The sequence below is a fragment of the Ctenopharyngodon idella genome, chromosome 10, assembly GCF_019924925.1.
Source record: "Ctenopharyngodon idella isolate HZGC_01 chromosome 10, HZGC01, whole genome shotgun sequence".
Classification (NCBI taxonomy): Eukaryota; Metazoa; Chordata; class Actinopteri; order Cypriniformes; family Xenocyprididae; genus Ctenopharyngodon; species Ctenopharyngodon idella.
Window position 1 is genome coordinate 31,443,947 of NC_067229.1, and position 19,490 is coordinate 31,463,436.

At 35.3% G+C, this 19,490-nt stretch overlaps 1 protein-coding gene across 1 annotated transcript in view; it reads right to left on the reverse strand.

Annotated features, from left to right (window-relative positions):
• Positions 1–327: 327 nt before the first annotated feature.
• LOC127520381 (leucine-rich repeat transmembrane neuronal protein 4) overlaps positions 328–19,490 on the reverse strand; it is a 110,662-nt gene continuing 91,499 nt past the window's right edge. The window contains exon 3 of the mRNA XM_051908402.1: positions 328–9,376. Within this exon, the coding sequence (XP_051764362.1) occupies positions 9,038–9,376 (339 nt within the window). The 3' untranslated portion in view covers positions 328–9,037. The remainder of the gene's footprint in view (positions 9,377–19,490) is intronic.

The window sequence follows — 19,490 nt, forward strand, 5'->3', positions numbered from 1 at the left end:
ATTAAATACTGTCATTAAAATTTTTCAAAGTTCTATAGCTCCTTTTTATATTTATAATTTCTTTTTATATATCAGATTCTATATTTTTTAAAACTACATCACTTCAGTTCAGACCATTTCCAATATAAGTTTCTGATCAGTTTTTAGAAATCACACAGAACAAAATAAAACAGTTAATATCAATATTAAATAAGTAACAGCTTTTTAAAAAAATATTACACATCTTTCATTAAGCAATAAGTTAGTGTTCATTTTGATAGTTTTTCCAAAAACAAACAAACATACAAATGACATTCAAAATGACAAAAATTCGAATCGACAGTGCTGTACATTAGATCGTTAAATTACTTTATTTCTGATCTCATCATCAAAATTTTTACAAAACATTTTTTTCTGACAATAATATACTCAAAGAAGAGCCACATTTTTGCATTTGGAGCAGGTCTTCACAAAACTGTTTTCAATCTGCGTACAGATGAAAACAAAAGAAAACAACAGCAAACTAACAGAAGGGTTATAACAATGCATATTTACATCCCACAGAAAAACAATAACCCATAGCCCGAGACCAGGCAAAGCCAGAGAAACATGATTTTCATGGAAGTTAATGGGCCTACAGAGGATGAAGTGGAAGGTTAAAACACAGGGAGAGAATACAAATGAGCGACAATATTGCTTTTCATTGTGTTTTTGCCCTATGTAATCCATTAATAGATTGAGTGGGGGGAAATGAATCAGAACCAAAAAGCCAAAATTCGCTTGAATCATTAGTTTGAGTTCTCCATAAATCATCACGGCCCAGATCGTTGATATCTACACAATTAGCAGTGATGTCACGCCTCTTTCTACAGCACTGTATTTCAATTCAAAGGACGGTGTTTGAGGTCTCGGCTGAGCACCGGTTTCTTTCATACAAAGTGGCTCTGCTTTACAAATGGAACAAAACATCCGACTCAAGATGTTATGTTGAGGAACCTTGAACATGCTGGATGGGTTTGCAGACAGCCAGCTTAACAGACGTCATTTTAACAAAAGTGTTTTTTGCTGTTGATACATCAAGCACTCGGGTAACAGTGAAAACAGATACATGGGAGCTATTGCGACAAGTAGGCCTACTGTATAGCAGTCAAAATACAAAATCAAAACTGTGCCTATATCAGATCCTTTTTCCTGCAGATGACACTCAAAAGTGCTAGACCGACAACTCAGAATCGGCATGAAATACGTAAAGCAATAAGCTTTAGTCAGTGTAGAAGAAATGCTGAAACTGTCATGAACAAAAACAAGGCTGTAAGAGATGGAAGTACAGTCAATTCAAGATCTGCCAGTCATTCAGACAATTAAACAGTTATATTTCCAGAAATCTTCAATGGACAAAAGACTTAACAGAAATGACACACTGAACAAACTGTACTTCCATCCTGTTTGCATTTTCTCTGCCTAAAGTCTGTAATTTCCTGTTCATTGATTATACTAAGTTCAGGTTGGAATGAGTTTTATTCAACATTATTGCATTATGACCAATTTTATATTAGTAATGAATGCCTTTTTTAGCATTTCAGAGGAAATTGTGTCTCTGTTCCAAAACCTAGCGTGCAGCCTACAAAAGCAAGATTTTAAGGCATTGTTGGCATTTTCGCGACATAAAAGCCGTTCCAAAAGGTTCTAAAATAACTACTTTGGCCAGTTCAAAGGCAATCCCATAATGCAAGGCTGAAATAATTATGATCTTATTCTTATTATGATCTTTAGATTTATACTAGCTTTCTTATAGTAATAACTATGTTTATTATGTTTTAAATTATTATTACGTAAATGATGCGTGTGTGGCCCTCCCACTCATAAATTTAGGAAATCTGATTGATTTCAGTGAATCCGTTCATCCATATGATCAATTTAAATGAACCGTTTCAAAAATGATTCACATTTTTGTTTGCATTATCTAGCGATGCACCCATCATGATTTTTCATGGTCGATTTTTTTTTTTCTTGTTTATTTGCTGTTTATTTGGTCTATTACAGGCCAAACTGGCCTTAAACAACACAATCTCTGTACCCATTTGAAATGAGTGGAAAGCACTGCATTTTAATTATGATCCAAACAAAGAAGCAGCATACATTTTGGTCAATTTCAAGATTTTAAGTAAAAACAGAATAATCTGAATTTAACATTCTCTTTACAGACTTCGCAATGTTTCCACTCAAATGACATTTTGGGAAATGATTGCAATGCAGTTTGTGTGCAAGTCCGAAACAGAGATCGGCCAAAATAAAACAAAACAAAGTCCGGTTGTGACTTATGGCTGGTCGATCGGTGCATCTCTTATCTAGTGTGTTTTTAAATTGGTTTTAAATTGCTTTTAAATTTTTATGCTTTCTAAAATTTTGTGCTGTTAGCTTAGCGACATGCTAACAAAATAGAAATTTTCTATGTAGGGCATTCCAAATCAGTCTCTTCCCATGTTTCGTGATGGTTAAGATGCTGTCTGTGTACGGTAGGTGGTGAGGCAGCTTGCTAGATTTTGGAACAGATCCTTCGGCTCTTCGGCCATTCTGTCCAACATTCAGTTGCTAAACTACGACACTTGATGTTTAGATAGTTTGTGGGCTGGAGCTCTGGTTGAATGTGGCAGATTTAGTTGACAGAGAATAAGTATGGTGACAGAGCCAAGTCCACAATAGCAGCAGATGTTAGCCCCATGGGCCAACCCCCGCACACTGACAACAGCGCTACCTCTCAGCCATGTGCAAGCCTGGAGATAAGCGATGTTTTTTTTTTTTTCTCCTCCAATTTCTGCACAGATGAGCAGATGTATGTATTTGTGTGTGTGTGTTGTATATAGCTCCTTTCACCAAGACTTTTGCCCCCAATGTTTTTTTTTTGGCTGCGCAGCGGAGAAGAAAACAGCCAGTGAGCTGAAATTCCTTCCCTCTGACTTTCTTTCTTTCTCACAGGCCTCTTCCCGTCCTTCTGGATATTTGCATTAGACACTCATTTGAGAGTCATTGCAGAAGTATAAAAGTCTTCTCTCTTCCTTTAAATCCTACCCTTGAGGAAAAATGTGTTCCCAGTAGACACTGGGACCCAAATCACAAGGGGAAAATAAAAGAACAAGACCAAAACAAACAAACAGGAGGGGAAAACTCTGTGAAGTTGTGGTTTTATTTTTTTGTAACTCTTAATTTCACTTTTATGTGAATGAACTGTATTAGCCTATTCTTTGTCTGCAAAGTGCTCTCTGAAAATCAGTGAATTACTGTACGCCCACTTCCTATGGTTTTTAGAGAACATCCTTTGTGGACTGAGATGAAGTAAATGGAAAATTTGCATTTAGCTTAACAACACCTGCTTGGATATTTTCAGTAAATCTTCCAGGAAATGTTTTGCTTTGTAAACACTACTAAACACAGTTTTGATTTAACCCTTTGTCACAAGAAACTGTGCCCGCCTATGATCCTTGTGGCAAATTGAAATTTGATTGCACTAAAATCCATTAATAATTCATAAATTCTTGATTAGGGACTATTTCCATTAAGGAAAACATGCCCCTAGAATTAGGCACTAAATTTTTGAAAATGTAAAATATTTTGGGCTCAAATATGATTCATAAATTAAATATACACTTTAAAAAAATGAATAATGTACAGGCAGAAAATTACCAGGACATTAGTAATTTACAGACATATCCGTTAACCCTAAAACATAACGCAATGAAGTTCAAAATTTCTTTTTAGAGTGCACTACCATTCAAATTGGGGGCCTGTTTTTTATTTTTTGAGAGAAGTCTCACAAAGGCTGCATTTATTTGATAATACAGTAAAAATACAGTAATATTATTACAATTACAAAAAAAATTAATTAAAATTAAAATATTTTAAAAAGTAACTTATTCCTGTGATGGCAAAGCTGAATTTTCAGCATCATTACTCCATTCTTCAGTGTCACATGATCCTTCAGAAATTATTCCAATATTCTGATTTGATGCTCAAGAAACTTTCTTATTATTATCAATGTTGAAAACAGTTTTGATGCCCAATATTTGTGGAAACCAAAATCAGTCAATAGGAGGGTTAAACGCTCAAAACAGAAACTACAAAATGTGAAAGAAAGGCAAAGAGAAGATGCAGGAGCATCTTCAGCCTTACATAAATGACAGTAAAGCAGCAAATTGTCAGAAAAATGGGAAGAGACAGTTACATAAGGCTTCATGATTTGGCGACTTTGTGGAGGAGGAGAATCATTGCTTTGAATGGCGGTTTAAGAGCTTAGATTATCTAGTCAAGGTAACTCATCCAAATAGCTGATTGGATCGGATGCTTTCATACACATTCCTAGTCTATTTTAAGACAAAATTGATACAATTATGCGGTTCTGAAAAAAAAAAAATAAGCGTATGCAAATTATTTTATTTAGACTGATACGTCATCAAGCAGACAGTCCCAAACAGGGAAGTCTATGGAGAAACACTCATGGCAATTCTCATGGCAGATCTCATGGCAATTCTTAACTATTGTACATTTTGGCAAAATTTGTGGCTAATTCGTATGAATTCGTACAATCTCATTTGTATGATTCCGTACGATCTGCTTACACTCATGTACAGGTATGTTTATGGGTGGATTTTGGGGTGGACCTATGCTTTACTTTTTTTCTTTTTTTTTTTTTTTTTTTTTTTTAAATATAATAATCATATAAATTCATATGAAATCGCTACCCAGTAACACAGTTATGTTTTCCTGGGAGATCAGGTTTGAAATTATCCTTAAGCATTCCTATCCATCTCAATGGCAGTTGCTCAGCTGGTGCATATATATATGTATATGTATATATCTATATATATATATATATATATATGTATATATATGTATATGTATATATATATATATATATGTATATATATATATATATATATATATTATATTATATTATATTATATTATATTATATTATATTATATTTGTTATATCTCTATTTTATATATAAATTAGAACAATTAGAATGAAATATTCTACTTTCCCCTAAACAACATCCTGACATTGCCTTTTCAAATTCAGGACACAGAAAGTACTATGGATTTTCTGCAACGCTGCCACTGAGCTAATGTCTTGTTGTAAGGAGCATTTTATGAGGTTGTAAAGTTCTTGCGACTTACTCAGAATTGAAATGCGGTGGGCAGGTAACCCTATTAGCATTTACCTAACAACATCAAGCCTTTACTTGATACATCATGCATGAAGCCTCGGAGCAAAGTATAAGCCACTCTCACTGAACAAGTAGATATTATTTTAATTTGCCCGGGCTTCTCAAATACAAACCGAGGAGAAAGAGAGAGGGCTGGTGGTGGATCATAAAGCTTAGGGCACATAGCAGAATCAAAGTATATATGACGTTAAAATGAGCGCTGATATCAATCTTTCAATTCCCAAACAGATGTCAGCAGTAAAGTGATACAAAGAAAATGAAAATCTATGATGCTAATGAGATGAGGAACCGACTGAGACAGCAGATAGAAAAATATCAATCTTCCAAATGAGGGATCATATTGAGTCTTTCTAGAAGCGTATTCTTTGATCAGGATGCGCGTTTAAACAGCTGAGGCTTCTGTCCTTTTCACAAAACTTGTGTCAAAAGAAGCAAAACAATATGTTTCTTTATACTCTCTATTTACAAGATAAACATGTGAAGATAACTGGTGCCAGAGACCATCAGGACACATTTCAAAATGTCTTTGATCGTCTTGACAGCGTCAGTTCTCTCGAAGAGATTGAGACATGACAGTGTGAAATCCGTTTCTTACCTCGCCAGCTCTCCACCACATTTCCTGTGACGTCTTGGTGGAGCATTGCGTTTTATCGATCCGTGTCAATTACAAACATGCCAAAGTAGAGTTCTGAAGGGGCCAAAGTGGTTACCGTGGCTCCCGAGAAGACGGTGATGATGTCACCACCAGCCGGAGGCTTTGAACAGGTTGAAATTTGCAATATCCACACTAACCGTTGGTGAGGTACCATGTCCACATTCATTGTGTGAAGTCCAAACGCACAGGCACACAGGGTGAAAAAAAAAATCAGTGTTTACAGGCAATAATTCCATATTCTCATGTTATTCAAAAGTCCTTTGAGGGTTAAAAGAACGAAAAACCAAACAGAACTTCTATGCGATTGGACAATGGCTTGTAATGCCAGAGAGTTCCTTGATCAAAATGCTCTGCTGAATTACAGTGTGTGAAACTGCAAACTGAGTGATACAGAATCAATGTAATGTGACTAATGGGTGATTATAGTAGTCTATTAGACTAGTAATAGTCTAAAGTTCAAAGAAAAGCCACACCAGGAGCATCTGGTCGCCTTAATCTGAGCTCAAACTAAAAATGAACAGGCCCTTGATGACTATGGGAGACCGGAGGCTATTGTAACACGTATTCAGCACATGTTTAGTAGAGATCACTTTCTGCCTGAGGAAAAGTGTGATCATTTCACTTTGTGAGAAATAATATTGATTTTTTTTTTTTTTTTTGGATGTCCTGTATTTTTCTTCTGTTGTCTAAAAGTATATACCTTTGAATAAAACTTTAAAAAAAAAAAAAAATCTTTATAATTGTGTGTATATTTTTTCCATACTAATTAATAAATTAAACAAATAATACATTTTAGTAAAAGGCATTTTTCCCACTTTGTCATTAGTCCTGACATCTAAAAGTCCATGTATCATCTAAAGGTGAAACGCTTCAGTAATAGTACTACATATATTAGATCAATAATACTATTATTTTGATGTGTGCTCTTATCAGATATACAGTGGGTTAATACATTTTTTGTGTTATGTGTTATGATTGCCCCAAGTCACTGTCCCAATTCAACCCATAACACTCTGACAACTTGTATTAAATTCAATTTAATGATATTATTACTTTTGGCACATATATATATATATATATATAATATATAGTTTCTTACATCAAAGCATGTCATGTAGATTTGTAGCAGTAGTCCGAGTTATAAAGGAAAATTTCAATTACAGTTGTCTCCGGTCTCCCATATGTCTTGCTGTTTCATTCAATTATAGCAATTTCATCTGTGTAGCTGCTTTGTTGAGTGACATCTAGAGTCAGAAAATCTCTTCATTAACACTCCATGACCTGAGGTGACTGACCACCTCTTTCTGAACTCAGCTAAAGAAAATTTGGGAAATCCTGGTTTATTCAGCTCTTCGATAAAACTGGAGGCTCTTATTAGAGGTTCTAGCTTTGTTATTGTTAGATCATTTCCTTAGATAATTAAAAAAGCCATTTGAAAATGGTTCAGAAAGATCGTTTTGGTCAGAAACATATTTTACACAAGTATGTGAATGTAAAAGCTTCTAGCTAAGCTCCATTTCACACATTGTTGCGTGCCAAAAAATAAATACAAGTATGTGGTGAATTGTCAGCATTTCCACTATCAGTTTTTCCATTTAGGTCAATTATTGTCATAGCGTATCAACAGTTTGAAGAGAACACTCTTCGTTGACACATAGCTAGCTACCTCAATAATAACACATCCAGCGTAATGCTGCCATCTGGAGGTTTGTTACAACAGCGTGTACAACAGGACAGTGCGCTTGCGATGTGTTGCATACTTGCGAAAAAGGTGTTTCTGCCACTGTATGGTAACTCCATCATGCTATCCGAGTGAGGGACGTTTGCTCCGCCCTCTTAGGATTCTTCCCTCTTGAAGCTGAAGTGTGTAATTTTTCGGTGTTTAACTAGCTAAATGCAGATACAACTAGTATTTAGTAGAAAGTATGAACAAGCGGTTGATTTAGCAGAAACATCAAAACATAGATTGTTTGTTTAAACAGCCAACATACTGTAGCAACACCGGCTCAACCAATGGTGTACGTTTGGGGGCGTGGTTTTCTGTTTGCCTCACCAATGGCAGATAAAGAGTGTTTGGGAAACCTTTCTGAAAACAGTCATTATTTTTGACACTAGAGGTTGCAGAAATTACACACTTCAGCTTTTAAACTTAAAAAACACATACACACTCACAAGCAAACACACACACTCACAAGCAAACACACACATACACTATCTAGTTAACAGGTAGCCTTCAAACACAAAGCTTGACGTTTTCACTCTGCATTTCAGTACTGAATTCTGCAGAATTAAAAATCAGGCAACATGTTGTCAGTCGTAAACACCGCTGGCCCACACATTACAGTATGCTTTAGACACATACTGATTAATTTGATTACATTTTGAAAAGAAACGCAAGTTTTATGTACATTTAAAGAAGCTTGATCTTTGGTACATGTGCACACTGAAAGACCTTACCGTGTGAGACTTCATTTCAATTTTAATGAATGCTTTTTTATATACTCAAGAGATCTTCCATCTGACATGCTCATGTCTGGACAGATCTGTCTTTTTAATCAAATAATGACAGCATTTATGAGCACTCCCTGGCAACTAAATGAAAATAACAGCGAGAGGCCTTTGAGCTCTGGTGAACATTAATTTGTTTCTTTTCATTCTCTCATTCTCACACTCTCTCCCTGGTCAAAAAAGCCTTGTTTATTGCACGTTCCTATTCATTCTTCACTCAGCATGGGAGAATCACCATTATCTACTCCTCAGAGAAGGCGTCATGTAGCGTCGGCACAGAGCGAGGGCTGAATGAAACCAAAGCCACGTTTAACGTCTCATGCATGTTGCATTGGATTTCAATTTGCCGTTGAGCAGAACGGGGACAACAAAACATGTACTGGCCTTTGATTCGGAACAAAAAAAAGATGGAAAAAGACAAATGGAATCCTATTTTCCAGGATACGCTACACTCCAAAATAGAAGTGTACCGTATGCCAGATCCTCGTGTCCTCCAGCGACGTCATGGGAATGATTTTCACTTCTCTATATTCGCGAGAAACAGTTAGTGCACAGCAGTATGCACAGTTTTCAGACGCGCAGCTGCGTTAATGCCGGCAGAATGTGGATCACCACCCAGGCACAGCCTCTTTTTGAAATTACCCAACATGCCTTGCTATACGAGCGGGGCTGTTAGCGTCTAAAAGTGAGGGTGCTGGTGGAACGTTCTGTTGTTGGATAGTTAATGGAGCGTTCTGTGGTGGGGTAGGGGATGCTGGGCCCCTCCATGGGCGCTCTCTGGCTCGGTGGGGAGCAGGGTCTTGCGGTGCCCGTGTTGATTGTGGGCACTGCCGGAAGGGCCACAGTCTGGATGGTGCTCCTCTCACGGGGGGGAAGCTCCTCCAGCCCCTCCAGGCTTTGCGGGGGACCGTCGTAGCTCATGTTGAGCCGCAGGGGTTGATGCGCCTGGCAGTAGTCCACTATGGGCTGCTCATACCTGTAGAAGGTCAGAGTGCTCATCTGGTGAGGGACCTGTCGGGGGTAAAGTAGAGAGAGAGCAAGAATGAGACAAGTTGAAGTTTCTAAATTAGAATAATTAAGCCATTAAATCATCATTAAAGGGATAGTTCATTCAAAAATGAACATTTTGTCATTATTCACTCACCCTCAAGTCATTTTAGACCTGTATGACTTACTTTCCTCAGTAGGAAACATAATAAGAAAATTTGAAGATTTTACTGGTTGTTCTTTTTCATGCAGATATAATGAATGGGGACTAGAGAATTCAAGCTTCAAAAAATCATGCAAAAGCACTATGAAATATAGAAAAGTGGTCCATTTGACTTATGTCCTATATTCCAAGCTTTTGGAATATAGCTTTTTTGGAATGAAGCTTTTTGTGACAAGATAATTTAAGTTGTTATACACTGATAAAATTAACCGGAGTCTAAGTTGAACTCAAAAACAGAATCAGTCAGATTTGTAAATTGAAACATTCAGATTCAAACTGAATTCATTCATTGAAAAGATCTGATTAAAAAATGATTTATTCACGTATCAGTCATTGCTACTTCTGTCATTAAGAATTTTCAGTGAATTAATAGTTTGATAACTCTTTACAATAAGGTTCCATTTGTTAACACTAGTTAACCACATTAGTTAACATGAAATAATGATAAAATATTGCAAAAGCATTTCTTAATCTTAGTTAATTTCAACATTTAAGATTTGTATCTGTAAACATTATTTAATGAACCTGACTTAACATGAACTAACAATGAATAGTTTTATTTTTATTAACTAATGCTAACAAACATGAATAAATACTGTAACAAGTGTATGGCTCATTGTTATTTAATGTTAGTTAATGATTTAACTAATGTTAACTAATGGGACCCTACTGTAAAGTGTTAATGAAACTTTAACTAAATTAAAGTTTCATTAAAAAGATCTGAATCAAAAGAATGATTTGTTCACGAATCAATGAAGAATGTTCACAGAATCTCTCTCATGAAGAATGTTCACAGAATTAATCATTCAGACTGGAACTGCAATAACGATTCATTTAAAGGATCAGATTCTAAAGAATGATTTGTTCACAAATCTGACATACTTCTCTCATGAAGAATTTAAAATTTTCAAACAACTTACATTTTGGTCTTTTTTGATCACAAAAAGCTATTGTATGACTCTGAATATTGCATATTAGTCATACAGTATGGACCACTTTTATGGTGCTTCTTGTCATTCTATAGCTTGACAGTCCCTGTCTTCATTCAGTTTCTTTTATGGAAAAAAAAAAAAAAAAGCAATCAGGATATTCATCAATATCTATTGATGTCTATCTATTGAAGCTATTGTGTGTTCAAAGGACAAATGAAAGACATACAGGTTTAAAATGACATGAAGGTGAGTAAATAATGACATTTTTCATTTTTGGGTGAACTCTCCCTTTAATTAGAGTAATTAAACCATCCCCTCACCACAAGAGTCATTAAATAGTCATAAAATATCTCCGATAATGATTCTACCACCAAGAGACATGCACACATTCCAACATCCCTCATTCCCTCATCGTTCTCAGCCCACTCGCGACTTCCTCTTTAAGCCCTGCTTCCGTCTGCATTTAGAAGCTGCCTCGTGGCGCCTCGTTTTCAAAGAGGCACTGCGCTGGTAGGGGTAATAGCTTTTTACACCGAGTGCAAACCCAGCATCTGTCTTGCTTCCCAGTGTGTGTGCTGTGCTCGCTGGTGACTCACTCTGTGTATACACAAGTGGCAGAACACACACATGCACACACACACACACACACACACACACACACACACACAAACCCCCGCATAGGCTTCTGCAGCTATTCCTATGATAAGTGACACAAGCAAATATGCCTTTCCTTTTCATGCCGTGACTCTGGGAGAGTCGCTGTGGAGAAACATGCCTCATGTGTACTGCAAAAAATTTACCAGAAAAAGACATGACAACAAATACTGATAAAATAATGATTGGTAAATGTCCTTAAAACAAGATAAATTTACATTATTTAAATAAAAATGCATAAATTATTAAGATATATTTTCATAGAACATATCTCTGCCATATGAGTTTATTTTTCCTAAACTCATTGACAAATTTTCTTGTTTTGAACAAAATTCAATGTAGTTTATGTTTAAGGAATCATGAATCATTCTTTTTGATTCACATGAATCATTTTTTTATTTTGAATGATTCCTTCTTTTGAGCTGGATCTTTTCAATGAACCAATTTATCCAGTTCACAAATTAAACAATTGGTTAAAGAATAAAACTGATTTGTTCATAGTGAGCTCAACCCACTGACAACTTGATATGGTTCTGTTTCTCACACAAAACTATCATATGACTTCAGAAGAATTGAACTGTTGCGTATAAGTCATACATTCTACATTTATGGTGATTTTATCATTAATTTTGGAGCTTAACAGCTATGGTCACTATAAACGGTCTTCATATGGAAAATAATCTTTAAAATATCTAATATTTAATTCCAGAGAAGGAAGAACGCCATACAAATTTGGAACAACAGACTTTTGATAATATATATTTTCTAAAGACCAATTTTAAAACTTGTTAAAAATTTAAAGAGGATCCATTATGCTTTTTTACATTTTCAGTTGTCTTTAGTGTGTAATGTTGCTGAGCATGAAAAATGTAAAGTTACGAAGTACAAAGTCACTCCAAAGGGAGGGAAGGAACGAACACGTCACAATATTCCCAATTAAGTTGCATTTTTAGTCACAGTTTGTGGTAAGGGGCGTGACATTTCAGAAACACGCTCTAAGCAGTTGACCAATCACAACACAATGGTCCAGCCGACCAATCAGAGCACAATGCACTTTTCAGAAGAGGGGCTTTCTAGAGACAGGAACTAAACAGAGTGTTACCAAAGACTATAGATATAGAAAGACGGTTCACTCCTATTAGTTATGAATGGGAGAAACTGAAATGTGCAATATGGCGGAATACGTCTCGCCTTCAAAGTAAAAGAGCCAATCGCTGATTGATAAAGTCATTGCGTCACTGCAGTTGCCGTTAGAAGCTCCGGTTCCCATAGAAACCTGAGACTCGCATTTAGGACTGCACATGCGCATTGTCTCGTCTAGCCTGAAAAATGCACTTTTTAACGCTATTTGAGCATAAACGTCATTTATGGGACAGTTCATGTCAGATTTTGTTGCTGATTTGAAAAATTTTATTTGTGAGTTTGCCAAGCAGTTTTTGAGATTTCAGGATTCCCCCATTCAAATAGATAGGACTTGGTCTTGGATGCCCGAAATAGCTGTTCAGAGGCGTTGCAAATATGGCTGCCGAGTGAACAGATTTGAAAGGGACTTTGGCGTTACTGACAGACTGGGAAGAGAGGTGCTGCAACAATGTAAAATATGTGAAAAATAATGTGTTTTTTGATCATTCAATGAAAGCCTATTCTAGAAGACCCCAAAAACAAAATCAGTCTTTCAAAAAGGGCATAATATCTCCCCTTTAATTCAAGATATATTCTATGAAATCGTACTATCCAACACAGTTTTGCTTCTCAAGTAAACTGATCTTGTTTAAAGGATTTTGAAAACATGACAAAAATACTGATAAAAAACTATTTTTGTAGTGTTCTCATCCCTCTTACCCTCACACACAATGACAAATCATGCTGAAACGAGTCACCATGTATTTCCACTGAACGACCGGAGTTCATTGCTTTTAAAGGGGTGAATTAGTGAACGCTTGGAGATAGTAAAGAGCGACCAAGCGCGATTACCGTCACCGAGCACTAAGTGAACATTAGTGACAAGAGAGCTCTGCCGGTGTGACAGACGAAGAGATTTTACAAAGAGACTCCTGACAGGAAGCAAAATAAATAAACAACATCAAATGCAGGGCCGACTCTCAAGTGATAATGAGATGCGTTGTGTCAGCGGCTCGGGTTTAAAGCTCTTTGTATGCCACAATTAATCCACTTCCTCATATTCCCTTGAGCAGAGAGAATGGCTTGCATAGGCACCAGCAGAATGCACAGCTACTTAAAAAACTGCTTTACTTAAAGTGTCATGGGATTTGCTATGAAGAAATGGATAGTCATATAGGGCCAGTACAAGGGATCTCAAAAGTACAAAAGCCAATATTAAAATACGAAAAGTGATTTTGTACAAATACATGCGTATTTGTGCTAATGGGTATGTGAAGAGCACATGCTCATCAAGATACCATTTAATGCGGCCATGTGAATGAAAAAAAAAAAAAAAAAAAAAAAGATTAAAAATTGGATCTGTGCATTAGGTCTTGCAGTGTAAATGCAGCTTAATAGACCTGCTGCTGTGTGTTATGTTATTAATACTAATCAAACAACAATATTGTCAAGAAAAAAAGATAAAATGCTCACTGATGTTGGCTGGATAACTGTAGAAGCTTTAATAAGTCTCTAAAATCAAATATAAACACAAAATCAGGCTTAAAGAAAACAATATAATTAATTTACTCATTTTAATTACATGCCTGCTTCTCATTTAAACTCTAACAACATTCAATATTAATGCATTATATCTCATAATCATGCAGTGAAGACTGTGCCAATAATTTGAGCAGTTTATTTTACATTTGATTACTTCAAGAAATGATGCTGCTTTAACATAAAACTTCAAGCACTTAATTTATTCTGCTGGATATAATTGATTCTCTTGACTGGTATTAATAAGCAAAACAGTATTATTATTATTGGTTATCAGCTGATGGTGATGACAAATATCTGTTAATTAATTGGCCTGTCTGATACAGTATATCGGTCCTGTTGGCAACATCAATCACAAAGAAGCAACAATCTTACAAAAGCACAGGAAGAGTCTGTGAGCCGATCAATTCAATAGTGGTCTTATTGCATTTTATGACTCATCTGTGTGTTTGGGTGACAAGTGGGTTGGACTTTTAGTCTATGAGGACCCTCAGAAACATCAAAAGGTGCCTGGGTAAAAAGAGAGAAGTGCTTGCCAAAATCCAAACCACTGCCCCAGGTGGCTTGAAAAATAGAAAATGAATGAGAAAGAGGTTGGATCATTGTTGTCAAAATGAAAGACCCTTTGGCAATATTTTTTCTTCCACAGTCTGACATAGATTTTCTGGTGGCTATTCTTCATTATATTCAATATATAATGAGATAAGGCAGCAGCTATTTACATTAAGTGAAAATAGCATATTTTCTTATAGATGTTGTTTACACTAAGTGCAAATAGCTGTAGATGTTATTTACACTAAGTGAAAATAGCAATATATTCTATTTACACCATGTAAAAGTATCAGTTCTTTGCAATAAGACTAAATAGTAATTAGAAGCTATCTATACCTTATTTGGCAGATTCTATTTGCACCTCAGTATTTTTGTACATTAACTAGATGTAATAATATCATAGAGTGCAAACGATTATATTTATTCAAATTATTAAATTGATGCTGTCTTATTGGGAGAATAAAAACCCTCCCTACACCTTTTAGCCACACTTTTAATATTATTAAACACTAGTTTGCAGTTTATTTCCACTTTTAGAACATTATTTTCATTTTTATTGTAATATAAGTGCAATCTTGGCAAAGGGTGGATTCGACCCCATGTTGATCGCGTTAAAAGCCGGGTCTGCGAGCCTTACTCGTTACTGCTGCGCCACTGAAGACGTTAAACTCCGCGCGTCTTTTTAAAACTTGAGTGGTCCAACCAAACATTGTGGGCAGAGCTAGTGTATAGCATTTGCCAACAAGGGACGCTATTTGCACTTAGTTAGTGTAAATAGACACTCCGATGAGGGCAAATATGTATTTGTTTTAAAATGACTTGCCATTTTAACCAAACAGACATTGTTACCAAGAAGATGTAAATTGTTTGATGTATAATGCAATAATACAGTGATTTTTCACCTTTGCTTGTCACTTGGAAAATAGCAAGCAGGTTTTAACCACTCCACTCCAACCACAAGAAGGAGGAATGCTGAGGAAAATCACTGTATTATTGCAAGTTTTTGATTAAGAAGAACTGTAGAATATTTGGAATAACATAAACAAATGAATTAATATTCATTAACTAAGTAAATGGTCTATTTTGATTTGCTATTAACTGCAAGTGTCTTCTCTGATGAAGTGAATTGTCACATTGTATTGAGTTACAATGATTGTCAGAGGTAAAGAGCGGTCGTCTGAAAAGGCAAATATTTATTCCAGGATGTTTACGCTACCATGAATCCAGTGGACTATCCAAATGAAGAGACATATATATGATAAACAGGGTGAATCCTGTACAATGAGGCAGGCATAACGTTTGCAGTGAGTCAAACCTTTCTAATGAGCACTCCGTGACACCATAGCATTACCCCTTCACTCTTTCCAGCTTAAATCAACTCCATTAAGCTATGTTTACTTATTACATTGTAGATGCTCAGTGGGTTAGGCCCCCCTCCACACACAGGCATCTCTCTTTCAAAGCCATTCCTTCCTTCAGCCACTCCCAACAGATCTGCACCGAAGTTGCATTGATTAATTATAATATTAACTACTAACCGTTTCGGTGAATTCTGAACAGTGCAGGTACATAAATCTAGACTTAATGTGTGTGTGAGGGGAAAAAAAAAAAAGGGTGTGTGAGAAGTCATAACTACACCTTTCAGCACGGCAAAGTGACAGACGTGGACCTTAGTCAGGGTAGACACTATATTTAATTTAACACGAATGAAAAATGGCTGTGAAAGACAGACGTACAGTCTGTTCACTGGGTTTCACTGTCTTACAGGAACAGTTCACCCAGCGCGGATGCCATGAACAGACTTATGGGTCAATGACATGATGCTCATTTTTTATTAATTCATTAAAAAAATGTATACATTCATACATACAAGTTAAATTCACCTATTCTATGATGAGCATGTTTTAATTACTGCATTAAATTTAATTTTGATGTTTTTCTAGGACTAAGTAAAAAATAAAAATCAGGGTGACACAATTGTCATGATATTATAATTAAGAAAAAAAAAATTATGAATAATTTATAAAATTAATAATTCATGAATGAATGAAGTTCATTACCGTGTAAAAGTTTTTGGGTTGGTAAAATTTGAAGTCTCTTATTCTCACAAAAAGTAAAACAGTGATAAATTAAAATGCTATTACAATTAAAACAAACAACAACAACAAAACTTTCTTAATTGTTTTCCTTTTGAATATATTTTAAAATGTAATTTATTTGTCTTAATTTTTATCATTACTCCAGTCTTTAGTGTCACATGATCCTTCAGAAATCATTCTAATATGTTGATTTGATGCTCAAGAAACATTTATTATTATTATTATTATTATTATTATTATTATTATTATTATTACTATTATTATCAATGTTGAAAACAGTTGTGCAGCTTAATATTTTTGTGGAATATATCACTTTTTTTTTTTTTTTGTTTTTTTTTTCCAGGATTTTTTGATGAATAGAAAGTTAAAAAGAACAGTGTTTATTTGATATATATATATATATATAATATATATATATATATATAAAATGTTTTGATCAATTTAAATTGTCTTTGCTGAATAAAAGTCTTCATTTATTTAAAAAAAAAAAAATTATATCTTACTGATATTATTTAAAATCCAATTTAAAATATATATATATTTTTGGACATTCTTATTTGTCATTGATCTTTAATTAGATTTCACTCTTTTCTGGCTTATTTATAGTATACAAGTCAAACTTTTATTGTCATGGTCATGTATGCCTGAATACTATCCCATAATGCCATTCATCTCACAACCAGTGAGGTTTAAATGCTTTCTATTCAGTGTCTGTAAAAAATCTCCCGTTCTCCTGTTTCATTTGGATTGGTACATACTGTGATGTGTTTTTTTTTTTTTTTTTAACTCACTGTCTCCTGCCCCATTACCCAGATGACAACACCATGGCCAACTCTAGTCAAATCGCTGGGCTGTTTGTCCATTACGGGTGACTGTGACAGAAGGGGACTCATCAGTATGTGAGGGAAATGGTGTCTTTGCCATTCCTGTTTATTCAGAGCTTAACAGGGAATTCTTGTGCCCTGGCCACTAGTTATGCAAATAAGCAGGCTCGCGTAGCATATTAAAGCCGTACAGTCAAGCTAACACTTTGATTTGTTGCCGCTGCTGGTCTTAGAAGCGTGCCAACTAGCTGACAGCGAAGGCTAATAGATTGCCTGCCGAGCACCGTAAGGAATCTATAGTATTCATTCTCAACATTCAGGCCAAAACCTTTTTATTACAAGAAACATTACTGCCGTGCATTTGCAGTGCATTCGTGCAAGAGGAAATTCAGTGCAACAATGTATTTATCATGTCTAAGAGGCTAAACAAAGCGAAAGACATTCACCATCTGCATGCATGAGTCATCCTGCTACAACTAAGCATGCACAGTATGGAATCTGCTAGATCTTTAGTTAATAAGGTGACAAGTACGATAAGCAATATTAAATCACTCCGGTTTAGAAGCACAATCTGCACGGAATGGGAAAATGCACAACTACATGCGAGAGGTTGTTTCAGTGGTAAATGGACACATTGTGCAAATGCGATTGTGTTGCAATTAGTATACATTTTAAAGCGTGGGTTCACACTAAAATTAATATTCATAGTTTCCTCTTCTGTATGCTGTTATTTTTTCCGTGGATATACAATGATAAAAGGACTAAAGTAAAAGGAATAAATAAATAAACAAATAAATACATGAAGTAAATAAATAAATACATTGACTAAATACATACATAAATAGCCAAGTATTTTAATGTAAAACAGTATAATTGTGAGTATAAAACAAGCAATTGTGAGGTAATTTATAAGAAATACCGCAAGAGACATTGTGAGATATGAAGTTGCAATTCTGAGGTATAAAGTTGCAATGATGAGAAATAAAGTTCCAATTACGAGAAATAAAGGTGCACAATTGCGGCTGTTTTGCAATTCTTAAAAATTTTTAAAGGGCCGGTTCACTCCAAAATTAATATTGTCATTGTTTACTATTTTCTCTGTTATTTTTTCTGTGGAACTCAAAAGATTTTTTCAACAACCATCACACGGATCTCACCATACGATGACAAAAGTACTAAAATAAATAAATAAACAAATACACAAGTATTTTAAGTGTTATTAAGTGGTATAAAGCAGTGAGTATAAAACAGGTCATTGTGAGGTAGTTTATAATAAAAATCACTGTGAGGTATGAAGTTGCTATTCTGAGGTAAAGAATTGCAATGCCAAGAAGTAAAGTTACAATTACGAGAAATAAATGTGAGAAACTGAGAAACCACAAGGAGCCTTTATCGTGTTGTTCATCAGGGGGAAAACAAATTGAAGAAATTGGCTGAAAAATGCAGGAAAAAGTGGCTTGTAATACTGCGTATACATTCGGGAGGAGCCGAGTCGGATAATGCTTGTGTGTGCAGTGACCACTAGGTCTGTATTAACAAATAACATGTCCAAGGCAACAACAGAATTTTTACAATGGCAAAACCTGGGTCGCTGTCATGAAACACTTAGTGGTTTCCCTTAGAGAAGTGTTTAAGGGATTATATCAAAGACTTCATATATTATATAGACATATGATAGACATTCCCATATTTATATAGACATTCCCATAAGGGGAAATCACGCAGTAAGTCTCATACTTAAGGGAAAAACTTCAGGTGCTTTTAACAACCGGGCACTGGAGAATTTTTATCTCAATGACAAGCAAATATTACAATTCAGTAGAAAAATCACTCCTCTTTATAACGTTAGGATCACGTCCAAAATATGTTGCGATTTTCTGTTTAAACACTCTCTTGTGTTTAACAGTGTCTAAACCAGTACATTAAAGTGATAGTTCAGCCAAAAATGAAAATTATCCCATGATTTAGTCACCCTCAAGCCAATCTAGGTGTATATAACTTTCTTCTTTCAGACTAACACAATTGGAGATATATTTAAAAAATATCCTTGCTCTCCAAAGATTTATAATGGTAGTGAAAGGGGGGCCTGTTTTGAAACCAAAAATAATCAATCCATCCATCATAAAAGTAATCCATACGGCTCCAGGGGGTTAATAAAGGCTTTCTGAAGGAAGGCGATGGGTTTTGTAAGAA